This window comes from Chrysoperla carnea, chromosome 1, assembly GCF_905475395.1.
Source record: "Chrysoperla carnea chromosome 1, inChrCarn1.1, whole genome shotgun sequence".
NCBI lineage: Eukaryota > Metazoa > Arthropoda > Insecta > Neuroptera > Chrysopidae > Chrysoperla > Chrysoperla carnea.
In genome coordinates, this window is record NC_058337.1 from 2815420 (window position 1) to 2833320 (window position 17901).

A 17901-nucleotide genomic window follows, 5' to 3' on the forward strand; every position below is an offset into this window, starting at 1 on the left:
ATAAACCTTTTCACGGATTAATGATTTTTAACATTTTTAACTTAGCCCCAAACCACAAAACAACTCCACATCATTGCAACCAATAAGAATTAAAAATTAACCCGAAAAAAAAAAAGAGAAACATCACTATTTTTCCAATACAATAAATATTCATATAAGGATTAATAATATATGTATAGTCCTTTTTGCTACCCTCTAAAACATATCTCACAAGGGGTGGAGTATTGTTTGTATTAGAAGTGAGAGGGTAAATTTAAAAAACCCCCTCACACAAAATAAGTGTAAGTACAGCCCCATTTTTAAGGGGGGTTGAATTATATTTTGAAGTTTTTATAAATATATGTGTTAGATATTATTTGCACTCAAACTTACATATATAATCCTAAGGATTAAGTGGACTTGTTTGAAATCCCTTTTTAAGTTATTTAAAGTCAAGTACGTCTCGATTAAGTGAAGATTATTTACATTTTTTTTGTGTGGTTCTATTGTAACAAGTTATTAGTGTTTATTTTTTGTGTTAAGTGGTGCTAAAGAACAAAATTATGGAAGTGTGTTATAAGAAAATATTTCGTCCTTGGGATAATTCAAGTGAGGGTACAAAACAACTTATTGTGAAAAATCATAATTTAGATATCGTATCCTACCAAGATTGTACAATTTCGACTACAACGATTGAAAACGAAGAGAAACATAAGAAAATTGTCGAAGAGAAATGTGAAAAGCCTGTGGAATATACCGAAATAATTGTACCATTAACACCACCGGCGGAGCCAATTGAAAAATGCTCGAAATTAAACGATATGCCATCAAAATGTACTAGTGCAATTCCATCACAAATTTATCCTTCTTCACCAGAATTTTATCCACAAACATTTCCCGATTATTCCCATCTTCCATCATACGATTTACTTCATGGTTTTCCCGTGGGTGTGACACCACAGGATGCTGTTTTTATGGAATCATTAGCCGCACATGGCTATGCTATGGATGAGTATATACGTGTTTTAAATCAAGAACATCAGACGAAATTGTTGAGTAGTCGAAAACAAAGGCCGAAGAAATATAAGTGTCCACATTGTGATGTTGGTTTCTCAAATAATGGACAGTTAAAAGGACATATAAGAATTCATACAGGTAATTGTCTTTTGATACTAAAATTTAATGGTTTATATATCCTGTTTATGCGCAAATTCAGTACTGTATTAAAGATTTTGTTGCCAGGCTAATTCGTAAATTTTTTCTGCCTTCTCTTATTACAATTCTAGCTAGTTTTCTATTTCGATGGGGAAACAATTTTTGGAAACTAACTATGAGGACCTAATTAAAACTTTTGTTTATTCTAAGATAAATATTTCTAGTTGCTACAAAATTTGAACACGTTTTTTTTAACGCGAAATTTCTTTAAAAATAAACCTTTCAATTACTCGATGACTTTTATTCCAAACTTTCAAAATGTACAGAAAAAATTTAATCCTTTACCTAAATCTTTTTATGGCTACCGTCGCGTGTCAAGCCCTTTTTATTACCATAAATAAGCCGACCTTTTTTCTATTTTTATTATAACAAAAAACCCTAAATCCTTTTTTTACCTATATTAATCTCCAAAAACTATAACTGACCAAAAATTTTAATTTGTTTTATTGTTTCAGGTGAACGCCCTTTTCGTTGTGACGAAAAAAATTGTGGTAAAACCTTTACACGTAACGAAGAACTTACACGCCATAAACGTATTCACAGTGGTTTACGACCATTTGCATGCACTTCGTGTGGTAAACGTTTTGGTCGTAAAGATCATTTGAAAAAGCATATGCGTACTCATTCACAAACGTCACAGATGCATCGAAGTGGTTTACAATTAGTGCCTGTAGTTTTACCAGCTAGTGCATGGGCATCAATTCCTCCAACATCTGGTGTACCCATGTATAATCCTAATATGGTTGCACCAACATTTCCACCTGGATTACCACCGGCTCCTGAAGGAATGGTAACATCACCGATGGTATCAAATTTACAAAGACATCATCACCATGGTCATCAACTTCCTGGTGTAGGAACAACTAGCTTACATCCTGCGATGTATGGTTTATAACCCAAGAAGCATAAATTGTGTAAATAGTTAAATTGTATCCAAGTGATAGTAATGAAGCGATTCATAAGTCTTAAATTCCGACGTTTCGAAGTGTTCAACAAGATCTGTAATATTCACCTTTACAAACTTGTACTTATTAAAATATCGCGTACTATGAAGTCTCTAAAAGTGAATTCTAATTATACCAGATTTTGAAAATTTCGAATAGAATCGTTTCATTTACAAAAAGTTTATTTAGAAATTTTGACAAAATCATGCTTTCATTATCAATCGTAGAAACAAAAGGCTGTGATTGCTCTTAGAAATTAAATAATTACTTAAATTACCGATTGCTAATGAAAGCATCATAGCATTTGAAATTCTATTTTTAGAAAATAATTCAATTATTTTTACAGGGATTAAATTTTTATTTTATCGGTAATTTTTATAGTTTTACTTTATCTGCTCGGAAGATTTTTTTTGTATAGTTTAAAACAGAAAATTTTTCAAAATACTTAGTAGCCTTAGACAAAAGTTTTTGCTAATTCGAAAGTAACTAAGATTTCGACCTAGTTAGAAATTGTTTCCCTTGCTGATAGAAAGCCTTAATTTTAACTTAACTTATTTTTAAGTTTTTTGGATAGTTTAAACCAGAAAATTTATACAAACACTTAATTGCTTGGTTAAAAATTTGTGCTTATTCTAAAATAACTAATATTTCTTTCTACTCAATTAGAAATTTTAAAAATTTTCTTGCAGATAAAAAGCCGAATAAAATAAACTTGATTTGAAACTATTTTGAGTGATATTCAAAAAGCCTTGACAAGTAAAAATGAAAAATTTATACAAAAATATTTTTATATAAATATATGACAAAACATTTTCGAAAAAAGTCCAGAAATATCTTTGGAAAATGTCAAAGGTCTAAGAAATCTTAGATCCATAAAGAAATTAGTCTCATCAATTTTTTGCGCTTGTTTTGTCGTATAATGTTTTTAAATGTAAATTTTGTAAATATTTGTCTGTATATAAAAAAAACGAAATTCGAAATGAGCTAAATTCCTCGAACAGCGACTCTATCCGCTGTTTTTCTCCGTACTTTAACTAAAAAATCTTGAATTTTTGTCGAAATTTTGTCAATATATAATAACGGGAGCTCGGTTTATTAAAAAAAAAAAAGAGTTTGGCGGTTTTCAAATGGCATTTGGAATTTCGTAAAATTTAAGCTTTAATAAAATTGTAAATTCTTAAAAATTGTACATAAAATTTATATCGAAAGAATATATTTTTTGAATTATATTAAAAGAAATTATAAATGAAAAATAAATTGTTTTTTTTTTTGTGTTTCTCCAAACTTTGAATACCTTACAATATGTCCCTTCGGTTTGATGACAAATGGAAAAATATTATTAAAATATCATTCTCCAAATTATTTCTTTATCAATGCATTCACACAAAAGAACTTTCAACGCTTTGCATCTCTTCTCCTTTACCACACATAACAATAAAAATAGAAACAGTATCAAAAAATAGTCGTGGTGAATATGAGCCATCGAGGCTAGACCACAAATTTCCTGATTAAATAGATTTGATTGATAGATTAGTTATTAATTATTAATCGGTGCTACTTCTGGTATTAATTGTCTTCTAAAATACACAAAGGGGTTCGAAAATTGAAAATATGTCAAGAGTTGAGTTGATATAAAACTTTCTAACTCTGTTCAACTATTCTGTTCACTTCTAAGCTTTATGTTTATCAGTTTTCGTTGCGAATGAAGATTCTAAAAATTAATTATTAAAAGAATCAACACATAAAATTGTTTTTCTTTATTTGACACTAAAAACCCAACCATTTTCAACAAGGTCACCAAGGAAACTAAAATTGCAAATATTTTTATAATTTCCCAATTTGGGTTTTTTGTAAAAGTTTTATGTTTTTTCATTAAAAAAAATAATTGTGGTAGTGAGTTATCAGAAGTTAATGATAATAGAGATAATTTAAACCTAGGTACAAAGAAGTTTTTTGTTATGCCATAATAAGTATCCTGATCAAACAAATTATGGGTAATGTACGCACAAATTGGGTTGCCTACTAAATCAGAAATATGTCTTTTTTAAACTTATATTACAAATAATTCATAACAGTAAAAAATAGCTATTAAATTAAATTCTTTAAAGAATAAAACAAGTATTTGACTTTTAAAATTATTGTAAATATTCTTGTAAATAAAAAATAAGCGCTACATTTATAATGTATGAAGGTATGAAAGAAGCATAGCTCCTACCAAGTGCCCCACGACATCTCTAATTCTTTCCAGGCATTTTCAGCTTCAATTTCCTATTCGCTCCGTGCGTGAGTTTCGTTTCCATGGTAACGATACACTACTTTTATTATAGAATTGTATGGATGCATATATAATTGTATGGATTGCATTTAAGACTTACATTGAAAATTTAATATTATTGTCTCACAAATTTAAATAAATAATTATGATAACTTACATTTGAAAAATAATATTTGTGCAATTTGATTTCTTATTTTCACAATTTTTAATGCATTAAGTTTAATTAATTCGTGTTTTACAATAATTTTAATTTGACATTTCTATAACATTAACATGTAAAGAACTGCAAATTAGCCATAACAGCCCCTTTTAACGCCAAAATTTTTCACTGGAAGCGCTGGCATCGATTTTATTGTCCCTACCATGACTACGCACACAACGAATACTAGAAGAATTCCAGCCTTCGATTTGGTAATCATAAGTATTGGGATGCATACAATAACTTTCCATCACGAAATAAAAATAAAAAAAAATTAAAACAGCTTTTTTACTTATATGAATGATACCGGGAGAATGTTCCCCCAGGAACAAGAAAAGACCTTAACCACATATCAACCACAATCAGATAATAAAAACATTTTGATAAAATGGCGACGAATGATGATAGGAAAAAAAAAACAAACATGGTTCAAAAAATCATATTTGCATAACTTAATATTTAGAGAGGGTTGTTTTTGACTTTCCCTCGATGTGTTACAGTGTATTTTCTAAACACATAAGACCCCCTCTAATATAATAAAATTATATATCTATGTGTACATATGTGATTTTGCTCCCTAAAAAACCCCCTTCAATAAAATAATACATTTTGTAACAAGCGTTTCACATTTTAGAGATATGCTCTTTTGTTATTTAGTAATGCCTAGTTTAAGTTTTCCCCCTTCACATATTTTTATCGAATTTATTTTAATATGTGCAATATTAAATTTGATTTTGAAATTTATGTGATTATGGAATGAGAATATTATTAAATACAATCTGTGAGTCTAACCAAACTTTGATTATTTTAACTAGATGTCGAATACGGATAGTTCTAGAAATACTGAAGGTAGAATATAATGAAGCATTACTCATTTCATTCAAAAGATCTAATTCGGGGGGTATTCTGGTCTAGAAGCTTCAATTAAAAGGCATTTTTCAAAAAAAAGATTAGAATAAACATTTATGTAGCTATTTTTGAATATATTTATTGAAATTTTAAAAATACAAAATAAAAATTGTAAAAAAAAAATTTTTGAAAGTACAGGCCAGGCCGTTGTAGTACTAACTCCAGCCCTTTCTGTAATCAAAGTCAAAAAAATTGGAAAAATTCTTAATTAGTAAAGATTCCTTTATGATATTTTCGCATTTTTTTTAAACACTTAAATTGGAATTTTTTTAAATCCGAGACTATAGATAAATTTATAAAGAAGATTCCCAACAAATTTCAAAGAAATCGATCGGGTAGAACTTGAGATATCATGTCAACCACCTCCAAAAGTGTAGTTTCATACAATGGGTTTTCTACTACTTCATATGCAATATCTTGCAAAGTTATTTCTGCTAATTGAGCTATTTTGATTTCTTTTGAAGCAGTAAAAACTCACAGTACAAAGCGATCAATTCAAATTTCGTTACCAGAAAGTCAGTGCTCATACATCCTTAATTAGTCGGACACAACGGGTTATTTTTTGTTTTCAATAATTTATGAAGATTTTCCTTTAATTTAAATAGTTTGTTTTTTAAACCACCAACTACAATTTTATAGAAATCTATGAAAACATATCATCCATATACCGTTTACCCCTAAGACCAATGTTAAATATGCCTACTTTTGAAGTCTTTTTTTTCAGAATTGATTTAGACTTAATCCAACTTCATATTTTAAAAAAATCAAGCCTTTTATTCAAAATAGTGCTGACATTCGTACATCCTTAAGCAACAAATATTTTTTAAATCTCCCTTCAGTTATTTTTAAACTTCCTGTACATTCTAAATTCTTCAGATTTGAATCAAGTATAAAATTCAAGTACATTACACTTAATATTTATTACAATTATATTCAAATATGACAACAAAATACTCTTTCGCATTACAATGGCCAGTAAAATTGACTATTTGACTGACCATTGTGTTTATGACTCATAATATCGTTAAATAAAAACAAATTACATTTAAAATAATCTAAAAAATTCAAGCTCTTTGTGGTGGTTGTTATATAACTAAGAAAACAAAATCTAAAACTATTATCTCAATAGTTAAAAATCTGAAATGGTGGAAACGCAAATAAGTACATCTATATGATATACCTGCAATACTAAACATTATCTTCACTGCGCCTACACCATTTTTTTTAACATATTGTGTTCGTTTCTTATGCATACATTTCTTAAGGCTGTTGTCTCGCTATGGACATATCGAAAAAGTTCTAAATTTATGAATATTTATTAAGAATGTAATAATACATTTACCATAAAAATTTTAAGTCAATTGACCGTCTCTAACTCGAGATAAATTCATTTAAAGTTCGGATAATTAACATGGAGAGCATAGGTAAGTTTGTGTTTTTAACAAGTTTTTTTAACCCTAGAAAAAAAAATTAGATAAAAATGTGACTTAATTATCAAAATACAACCGTGACTGACACTACATGCAAAAAAAAGTCGCGTTCAAGAGTGTTTTTAAGCTTCGTATATCTTCTTCTATGCAGAGTTTATGATTTTAAATTGTAGTTGGGGCCAAATTACATAAAACAAATTACTGAAAAATGGTAAAATAAAGAATCTTAGTATTTTAGAATCAAATTTATTAGAAAAATTAATCGTGACTGACACTATCGTCACTTTGGATAGCTAAATAGTTATATTTTAAAAGAAACCTTTGAAATTAAAACTACAGTGCAAAATGTACTAAAATGCTATTTTTCAGTACAATTAGTAGGAATCAAAAAGTCACTAATAAGATTTAAAAAACTGGAATTTAATAACGTTTTTGTAAACATAAATAATAAAATTTTAATGAAAATTTTACATATTCGAAGATAAAATATTATTTAAGTACTTAAGATACTGAAAGCTAAAAGTACAACAGTGTTAGGCACCATTTTTCCATTCATGGTATACTTTTTCATGGAATCACCCATACAATAAATTCAATATATCAAAAGAAAATCCATTATTATAATTTAATTCTATCAAAAAATTTCCATTTTAATGTTTATTATAAATGGGTTCATTTATCTATCCCACAAAATAAAATATAAAAATTTTTTTGTTCCAGATACCGATCATACTTTTAAGCATAAAACTATTTACGTCCACCACGCGTATTTTACGTCACCATAACAAACATATGTTTATTGGAATTTTATTCAATGTTTAAGCAAATAAGAACCTAAAACCATTTCATAAATATTCATGTGTCCTGTATAGTTCCTGTTTAAAATATGTTTTGAGGTTGAAAGAATCAGTGGTTTATGTTGGACGATTGAATTTTTATATTTGAAATTAGGTTAAAAATATATTTTATATAAGGTTAGGAAAAACAAGGTAATAAATATATAAATGAATTTAGTTGTTTAAGGTTGATCTGACATTAAGATAATGTACAAATAAAAATCTGAATTTTTCATATGTTATCAAATTATTTTTTCAAGAAAATATGATGGAAGCTTTTAGTTCGAGTAAAAAAGTCTAAATAATTCGAGATACCGCGAATTTAAGGGATCAGCGGAATGGGATTGCACTTTTTTCGACTAACTGAGGATTACTTTAACGGGGTTCGGTTTATCGAGAATCCACTGTAATAACGTATCAAAATTTTAGATTTTTATCTATTCACTGTCATAATATTCGATTAACTTTAAAATTTAAAATTTTTGGCTCACAGAATGACAATATTATTCTTTTTAATGTTTTTTTTATTACTTTTCAATAGCACAATTTCAATGAGTTAGATAAAGTAAACAATAAAAAAAATAATTTAATTTCATTAGTTATAATATAAACAAATCAAAATTATCGATGAATGCATCAAAACCAAATGTATAAATTGTTTATAATACCGATTATGGATGGATATATCTGTATTCGAAACGTATGGATATATGAGTTCCACGACCATGAAATTTAATACTATACAGTTCAATGATTTTAGCAATAAACCATTATAGATTTTGGATTCGTTCGATATTACAGGGTGTCTTTTTATACCATGTATATATGAAATATACATAGTATATGAAGTTTAGGCCCAAGTTTGTAACGCCTAAAAATAATGATGCTAGGAAACAAATTTTTGTCGTAGGTGTTCATAAAATCACCTAATTAGTCCATTTCCGGTTGTCCGTCCGTCTGTGGACACGATAAATCAAAAACGAAAAAAGGTATCGAGCTGAAATTTTTACAGCGTACTCAGGACGTAAAAAGTGAGGTCAAATTCGTAAATGAGCATCATAGGTCAATTGGGTCTTGGGTCCGTAGGACCCATCTTGTAAACCGTTAGAGATAGAACAAAAGTTTAAATATAAAAAATGTTCCTTATCAAAAATTAAACAACTTTTGTTTGAAACATTTTTTCGTAAAGATCACTGTTTACCTGTGAGGGCGCCAATTAGGCGGAAATTTTATAATATGTACTATACTTGATTATCAGTTATGTATGTGTCGCATGTTTGTATGTGTAATGTGATAAAGAAATCAACAATGACTATGCATGGTATTTCAACAATTAACTCAGTCAATTGTTTGTTTTCACTTGTTTTTAACTTGACATATACGTGGGACTCAAAAATAAGTTTTATAGAGGAAAATGATTCAAACAAAAAATGTTTATTTCAAAGGTACACATCATATACGAATATTTAATCAATTAATTCAATCTAAGTTTTCTGGTTCAATTAAAACCTTCTTCTAATCCCTAACTGGCAAATATCAGACGAAACGAATACTTTAAATTAAGTTTTTCTTTATAAAAGCGCAAAATTTTCATTCAAACAACATTCTTTTGTAAACCGAATAGTTGAAAATACCCTACAAGACCCTATAAGAAACTGAAAAACAGAATGGAAAAACAAACCACTTTTATAGGAAATTTTTTTCCGAAGAGTCCCTAGATTCTGTAGAAGACATACGAAAAAGCAGTTTCTGGGGAATAACAACTTTCTAATTTCTAGTGTTCATCAGTTACCAGTTATAGAGTAGATTGAGCTTTTCAATGAGTCTAGAAACCTAGAAACTCATTTTTCGAGTTTCAAGCATATTTCAACTTAAAAAAGCCACTCTGTAGATTTATTTAATTTATATAAAAGCCCAGACAAAAGCCCTTCTGTAAAAATGTAAATGTATTTATAAATTTAAATAACATTATTGGTTCTAGATTAAAAATTTTATTTGTATCGAATAACCTTTGAAGGTCTACTATCAAGAAAATTTCAATTAATCATTGATATCGAATGAAAATTATAATTGATTTCTTATCTCTTGAATTTATTGTATAAAAAAGATAGCAAATTAATAATAACTAGCTCGATCCATGCGGAATTCCGCGTGGATATCTCTATCATAGTATCGATGTAAACGCCATACTATACACTGTGTTAATAGTTATGGCGGATGAGTCAATGCAGTATGAGTGTCATACTGGTTGGTGATATTCACAATACTTCTGGTGGATAGTTATATTCTAATAAAGTATAAGAGATTTTTTTACAAAATCAAATATCATAGAATGAAAAATTAGCACAAAATATTTAAAATAATTGCTATATGACTATTATTAAGGATGTATGAGCATGACAACAATGTTTAATTTAAAGGCTCAAAATTTGTTTGTAGGTAGTCTTTTACTCAAAGAATATGTGGTTAAAATTTCTGCTTAGGTAACCGTGCAATTTTTTAAGAAAAAAGTCATTAAAAATCGATATAAAATACATTGGCTCTTATGGAGGAATCTCAAAAAACGACATATTTTGGAAGTTTTTGATAATTTTCATTTGGAATGAATGAAAACAAATTTTAAAAAAAACTTTTTAATAGAAAGTAAACATATTAGCAATGAAGTAGAAAAGAAAAAAACTAAGTGTCACCGTCCATATAAGGGATGTAAGAGCAGGGTAGATTAAGGATTGAAATTATTTTTATCTTATTTTCAACTTTGATGATGAATTTTGTTATAACTTCATGAATGTAGACGAAAAATAAGAATAAAATTTTTCGATATGTGCCTTGGGTTTCGAAATATCGAAAGCTGAATAATTAAACAAAATTTTCAATTTTCGATATTTCGAAAATAACGCCATATATTGAAAAATTTTATTCTTATTTTTCGTCTTATATTGTCAAGTTATAATATAATTTATCATCAAAATTGAAATTATATATTTTTTAAATTTGTGCTCCCACTACCGTGCTCATACATCCTTAATTAATGTTATCAAGTGGTCACAGTGTCGGAAAAACTCCCTGCTGCGGTTTTTTGGACCAATACCTTAAATATGATGTTATCATGTTCATTTAAAAACGCAACACTTTCGAAAAAATTCGTAGAAAGAAATTTTGGTAGACTCGTCAAAAGGATGCCACTCACGAAATTTCAAGTATGTAATTAATAATCATTTAACAAAAAGGATGCTGTACCGCGGACTACTATTAAAAAGTCCACACGATTCATTATACCCTCCTGAAATTCTGCATTAAAAAAAAAACTCATGATACATGTAATGACGTCAATATACCGACATTTTCATAATAAAATATTATGATTTTGTTGAAGTCTTTTCTTTAATTTCAACAAAAAACTTTTTTATAACACACAATTCCTGTGACGTAATGTTAATATGAAAAGATTGGTGGAAAAAAAAATTTTATGATAAAAATTCATTTATCACGCACAACCAAAAAAAAAAAACAGATATTCCATCACACTTTATAAGAAGAATAATAACTTTTTCACCGCAAACATGGTAACAAAAAAAACAAGTTGATGATTAATATCCTTACAGCCAAGATCAATAGCTTTCTGTTTATACATTTTTTCAAAAATCGTTAGCTTTCGAAAAAATATGTCATTATCGTATCTAATCGAAAGAAAACACGCTAGCTACAAAAAAAAGCTACAGCCAAAAGTACTTCTTTTACTTTTTACTGTATGAATTAAGGATGTATGAGCACGGTAGTGGGAGCACACATTTAAAAAATATATATTTTCAATTTTGATGATAAATTATATTATAACTTGACAATATAAGACGAAAAATAAGAATAAAATTTTTCAATATCTGGCGTTATTTTCGAAATATCGAAAATTGAAAATTTTGTTTAATTATTCAGCTTTCGATATTTCGAAACCCAAGGCACATATCGAAAAATTTTATTATTATTTTTTGTCTACATTCATGAAGTTATAACAAAATTCATCATCAAAGTTGAAAATAAGATAAAAATAATTTCAACCCTTAATCTACCCTGCTCTTACATCCCTTATTTGGACGGTGACACTTAGTTTTTTCTTTTCTAATTCATTGCTAATATGTTTACTTTCTATTAAAAAGTTTTTTTTTAAAATTTGTTTTCATTCATTCCAAATGAAAATTATCAAAAACTTCCAAAATATGTCGTTTTTTGAGGTTCCTCCATAAGAGCCAATGTATTTTATATCGATTTTTAAAGACTTTTTTCTTAAAAATTTGCACGGATACCTAAGCTGAAATTTTAACCACATATTCTTCTGATAACTCACTTACACAACTCATTTTTTAATGAAATTTTGATCAAAAACATACAAATTGACCAATTATAAAAATATTTTTGCATATTCTCAAAATTCATCGCAAGCTGAATATCAATTGAAAAAGTTTTCATTCCCTTGGTAACCTATGTGAAAATGATCGGTTTTGAAGAGGATTTTAAACAATTTCCAAATTTTAAGATGTCATAAAATTTTTTATTTCAGTTTTCAGGTTGAATGCAATATTTTCTTATCAGGAAATTAAGAAAAACTTTGTAAACAGTAGTTTTATGAAAAAATATTATAATTATTAATATTTGTATCTTTTAACATAAAACAGAATCGTTTTCTTATATTCCGAACAAGTGTAGAAGAAAAATCGTAAAAAATGTTGTAATTTTATATCAAAAAATTAAGGCTGATTCTCATTATACAAAAAATGTACAGCCACAGTGTAAATATAAATTATTAATTATCGTCATAATCAGTTGATAAGTCACGTAGTTTTCATAATAAAACAATATTAATTTGTGTATCGATTCCATGAAAATAAGCAGCATGAAATTATAATTTGTATTCAATATATAATGCAAGCAATAAATATTATTTCGACGAAAAATTAATGGTTCATATTCATTTGCTGCAAAATATGGTTGGATGAATGTTAATAACGCCAAAATTATAAGTAGCTAGCTGTGAACTACCCGCTTTGCTGGGCAACATCCCCACTTGCACCCCTCCTTCCACATTTCCTTGCGTGGGATAACAGTTTTGTAATGTACACGTCATGCTCTTTTATTTGATACCCCACTTAGGTATATTTGTAAATATTCGATAATTCCTTCCCACTTTCTCGCTACACCTTTCTACCCTCCGAAGGTTAAAAGTAGATAAAAACAATAGATCTTTGAAGCTGGTTGTATATCGTGTCAATATTTGAGCTTAATCGATGCACAACTTTTTTAGTTTTTGAAGCATATCCCTTTCAACCCCTATTTCAACCCTTTACTCTACTATAATATGGATGTATTATACATAAAAACCTTCCTCTTGAATCACTCTATCTATTAAAAACAACCGCATCAAAATTTGCGGTAGTTTCAAAGATTTAAGCGTACAAAGGGACATAGGGACATAGGGACAGAAAAAGCGACTTTGTTTTATAATATGTAGTGATGATGATGATGTAGAATTTATATTAAAAATAAAAGGTTGGGTCTCATATTTGAATCCAGAAACTCCACACAGTAAAATAACTACTGGATTGAAGAAAACAGAAGCATTTACTCAGCTGTTGATGTTCTTATTCCAAATAAATATTTCTTCAGTCAACGAGCTCAATACTTATTTCAATTAAATAAGTATTAGATAACTTATGAATTAAAATATAGCAAGTAAGTATGAATTAAGAACTAGCTACTCGCGTTGCAATAAGTGCAAATAATTTAAAATTTAAAATTAGAGCCTATTAATTTTTATATCCGTCAGAGGTTATATCACTAGTGAGGCTTTGCCAATCACAGGTGAGATTGGAGCCAAAAATACGAACGATCTAAATAGATTTAATTCGAGGAAAGGCAACTTTGGCTTGAAGCTTTTTTTATTAAATCCATAAATTTTGTGAATTTTGTGAATTCAAGCAAGTACGGAATGTATGATCGTCGAAAATAAACTTTTTTTAAGTCTGCCAATGATAGGGGATATATTATATATAGCCACAAGCAACAGAAAAATGTTTAAAATAAAATGAATAATGCATTATTGCAAAGTTAAACATAAAAATTTGTTTGTAAGCAAAACAGAGCCACTTTTTACATTCATTCCATTCATGTGAATAAAAGGCAAGACTGTTTACGCTAAAAATCAATTGGCAGACGATGTTCTCGTGTACAAATTTTAACATAATAATATTTCCTTTGTTTGACTAGAAAACCGTCTCCCAATAAATTTTGAGTGTAAAATGAATAGCAGACTGTAAAAAATTGTTCTGTTTTTTTTTTTTTACAAACAAATGTTTTTGTTTAACTATACATAAATCCGTCATTGACGCTATTTTATACATTTGTCTGTTGCTTGTGGCTTAAATATACTCGCTACCATTGGCAGACTGCAAACAAATTTTTTTTTCTGTCACTATCTGACAGTCCACGAAAAATTAACGGTTTCATTTGTTCATTTTACTGTTTTTTTTAAAGTAGTAGTGAGATAAAATCTCTAGCACATGTGAATCAGGCATTATACATTGTAAAATAGCACATTGTACTTTTGTAATCCGCTCATGATGATATATATATATATAGTATTCTGCAGTGTACTGTGGTACTATTATGGATGTATATGGATGGGGCTTGGATACAAAGTTGATACGTTCAGGACGGATGATATAAAATGATGTCATTGTGGACCGACCGGTGACGTCACACAATTTTATTTATACTACATATTATACATAAATAATATATAAAAAGATAGATAGCGCGTTGAAATATCAAACTGTGATTTTTCTTCCTGATAAACTTTACTCAAAATTCTTCGATCTTTTCAAATTATAGACCAAAATTGGTTCTTGTGTCATCAGGGCAATTCCATGGAGAAAAGTGTACATAAATAGAAAATAGTTTAGTATGTTGCCAACACTGTAGTATTTTTATCTTCGTAATCCAAAGTGGCCATACTGTCAGTCAAAGTTACCCTAAAAAAAAGTTTCGTCAAATTTAAAATAAAAGTAAATTTTTGTGATTTTCTCGATTTTCAAAAAATTTAATCAACAAGTTTATTGAACATGTACATTTCGTTTCTCTCAAAATCCCGCTCTGCTTCGTTAGAATAAATTCTCCCAAAGTATTTTTTTTTTTGAGAAGTGAAAGAATACCTCGCATTGGATATGCAACGAAATTATTCATATAAATACTGACAATAGCACATTCATATAACAACATATCAAGCATGTTCTTTTTGACTCAATATACTTACACTCAAAGTAAATAGAAAAGGATAATGCTATTACGATACCATAAAATCCGTCCTCTTCTATTTACATTCAATGTAAATGGTATGAAAAGAACATGTTTATCGGTTGCTCGACTACCGTTAATGCTATCAGCCAGCAGCTTTTGCTTGCTACAACTACTTTAGAAATCAACAACTACTATGTACCATCAAAGAACCGAACCAACCAACCAAACCAACACCCCATCTTAAAAACATTTTGATTTATTATTTTGGGAGATCTGTTGAGAGAACAAAAGTCCTCTATGTATGTTGTTGTCTGTTCTCCTTCCTCTTGTCTGATCGTGTGTACATTACTTCTTCTATATACTCTTTTTTTTTTTTGAAATAAGAAAATATCCATTCATCACCGTTATATCATTTTCTTTTAGTTCAATCAAATATTGTTGTACTGCTTTTCACTGCTATTCATGTATGTACACTATGGATATGGAGTGGGAAAAGTTAAAGGTAGTCGGAAGAAAATTATAGAAAAATTAGTTTTCTGGCCAAAAAAATAAAATTTTATATAAACAAGTGAAAACAAACAATTGACTGAGTTAATTGTTGAAATACCATGTATAAACAGTTTTAATGACGCAATCGTTTGTTTTTTGGCATCGCGTAAGTACAGAAAAATATCTACTCTTAGATAGCCACACATTCATAACTGATATTCTCATATAATTTTGCATCTAATTTGCGCCCTCGTGGGATAAACAGTGATGTTTACAAACAAATGTTTCAAGCAAAAGTTGTTTATTATTTGATAAGGAACATTTCTTACATATAAACTTTTGTTCTATTTCTCCAGTCCCTAGATTCAATTGATCTATGTTGCCCATTTACGAACTCGACCTCAGTTTTTAAGTCCTAAACACGTTTTAAAAATTTCAGCTTGATATCTCTTTTCGTTTTTGAGTTATCGTGTAAACAGACGGACAGACGGACAGACAAGCAGAAATGGACTAATAAAATGATTTTATGAACACCTGTACCAAAATTTTGTTAGTAGCATCAATGTTTTAAGCGTTACAAACTTAAGACTAAACTTAATACACCTTGATATATTTCATATAAAAATGATATAAAAATACTTTCTAAAAGACAAGCTTTTATTGTACTAAAGAGTTAGAAAATAATTATTTTTATGTGTCACTCGAGTACGCCTCCAGCTTTTACAAATATTCATGTATTAGTGACTTTTAGAAATAATTATTTTCTACTATTTAGTACAAATAAAAGCTTGTCTTTTAAAAGGATATTTTTTATTTAAATTTTCTATTTAAAACTAAAAAACGTTCGTGTATCAAATATGGTGGAATCGATCGTAATATCAGGTCTTGCTTACCGTAAAAATACATTATCATCCGATTTGAACATGTTACTCGAATTCTTCTCAGCAAACCCTTTTATTTGATACCTATATCTTAATAGCTCACCATGTATTGTCATCGAAATTAAACATACCAAACTAGTGAAATAAAAATTGGTAAAAAGTACGAAAATCGAAATCTATTTTATTAATCCCCGAACTAAAAAGCAAGGGTGTTATAAGTTTGACCGTGTGTGTCTTGTTTGTCTGTGGTATCATAGCGCCTACACGGATGAACCGCTTTTGTTTTTTGTTCTGTTTCGTTTGATAGGTTATTTAATGGAGAGTGTTCTTAGCTACTTTACAAGTGCGAGTTTAGGGTAACGTACTCGAAAAAACTAAAAAATTGGTGATGATCTTCAAAATCGTTTCAGTTTGAAAAAGGCTTTAAGGAAAAATATAATTTAATGAAGAGTGTTATAAGATATGTATCAAGTGCGAGTTTAGGGTTCAGTACCCGAAAAATTTAACGTGGATTTTTTAAATTTTGTAAATTCCACTTGTGATAAATTCAGGTTTTGAGATTAAGTGAGGAACTTACAATATATACGAGCATTTTTCATATTTTTACTTGCATAACGATAAAACTGATGACTATTATTTGTGCATGATATTTAAATAAGAAAATAATTGCAAAAAATATGCAAAAAATGATTTTATTCAAAATAAACACATATAAAAGAATAAAATTCTTATTTTCTATAACACAACTCTCTTGCAGTTCCAGCATTTTCTTTCTATTGTCATTATAATAGTGTTTCACTAGTTTCGAAAATGAAAAAAAATAAAATAAAAATACTATACACTTGATAAGGCAGTGCTTATCTATGAGAAGACATGTTTATTCCTATGGGACAAGTAAAATAAATAATATAATAATATTCTTAGAATTTAGAAAGAGTGTATAAACACTGGACTGGATATAGAAAATGTCTCTTGATGTCTTTTGTAAGGATGTGACATGGGTAATAATTAAGTATAGTGAAAAACTATCTGCATTCTCCTGACAAAAAACACTATGATGGTATGGTATGGTATGGAGGTTAGCGGGCCATGCTCGAGCATCGCGCCTCGAAGCAATGGTTCAGAGCACCTAGCCAAATAGACCCTTGTACTCTATCCCCGCTACGCTTTTCAGTGGCTATTATAACCAACTGATGTACTGAAACCTAGGATTTGCCTAGCGCTGAGTTTCCTAATTTCTTCTGATTCGACTATGGCTGGGCCAAATCATTTCCTTCGCTGCTGTATGAGCGCCGGCCAGTAACAGAGAAAGTGGATCGATGTTTCTTCTGAATTTTTTCCGCATCTGTCACACGCGGGAGATAGTCTTTTCCAATCTGATGTTGGAACTTGTTCAGGTTATCATGCCCTGTGAGTAACTCTACGATGACTCTAATAAAAACGCTATGATGCACTTT

At 28.9% G+C, this 17901-nt stretch overlaps 1 protein-coding gene across 1 annotated transcript; it reads left to right on the forward strand.

Moving 5' to 3' along the window:
* Positions 1-542: 542 nt before the first annotated feature.
* On the forward strand, positions 543-2089 carry LOC123290428 (zinc finger protein 257-like). The gene is made up of 2 exons (XM_044870602.1): positions 543-1134; positions 1650-2089. Exons 1-2 carry the CDS (start codon positions 543-545, stop codon positions 2087-2089), a joined length of 1032 nt encoding a protein of 343 aa, XP_044726537.1.
* The last annotated feature ends 15812 nt before the right edge of the window (positions 2090-17901 follow it).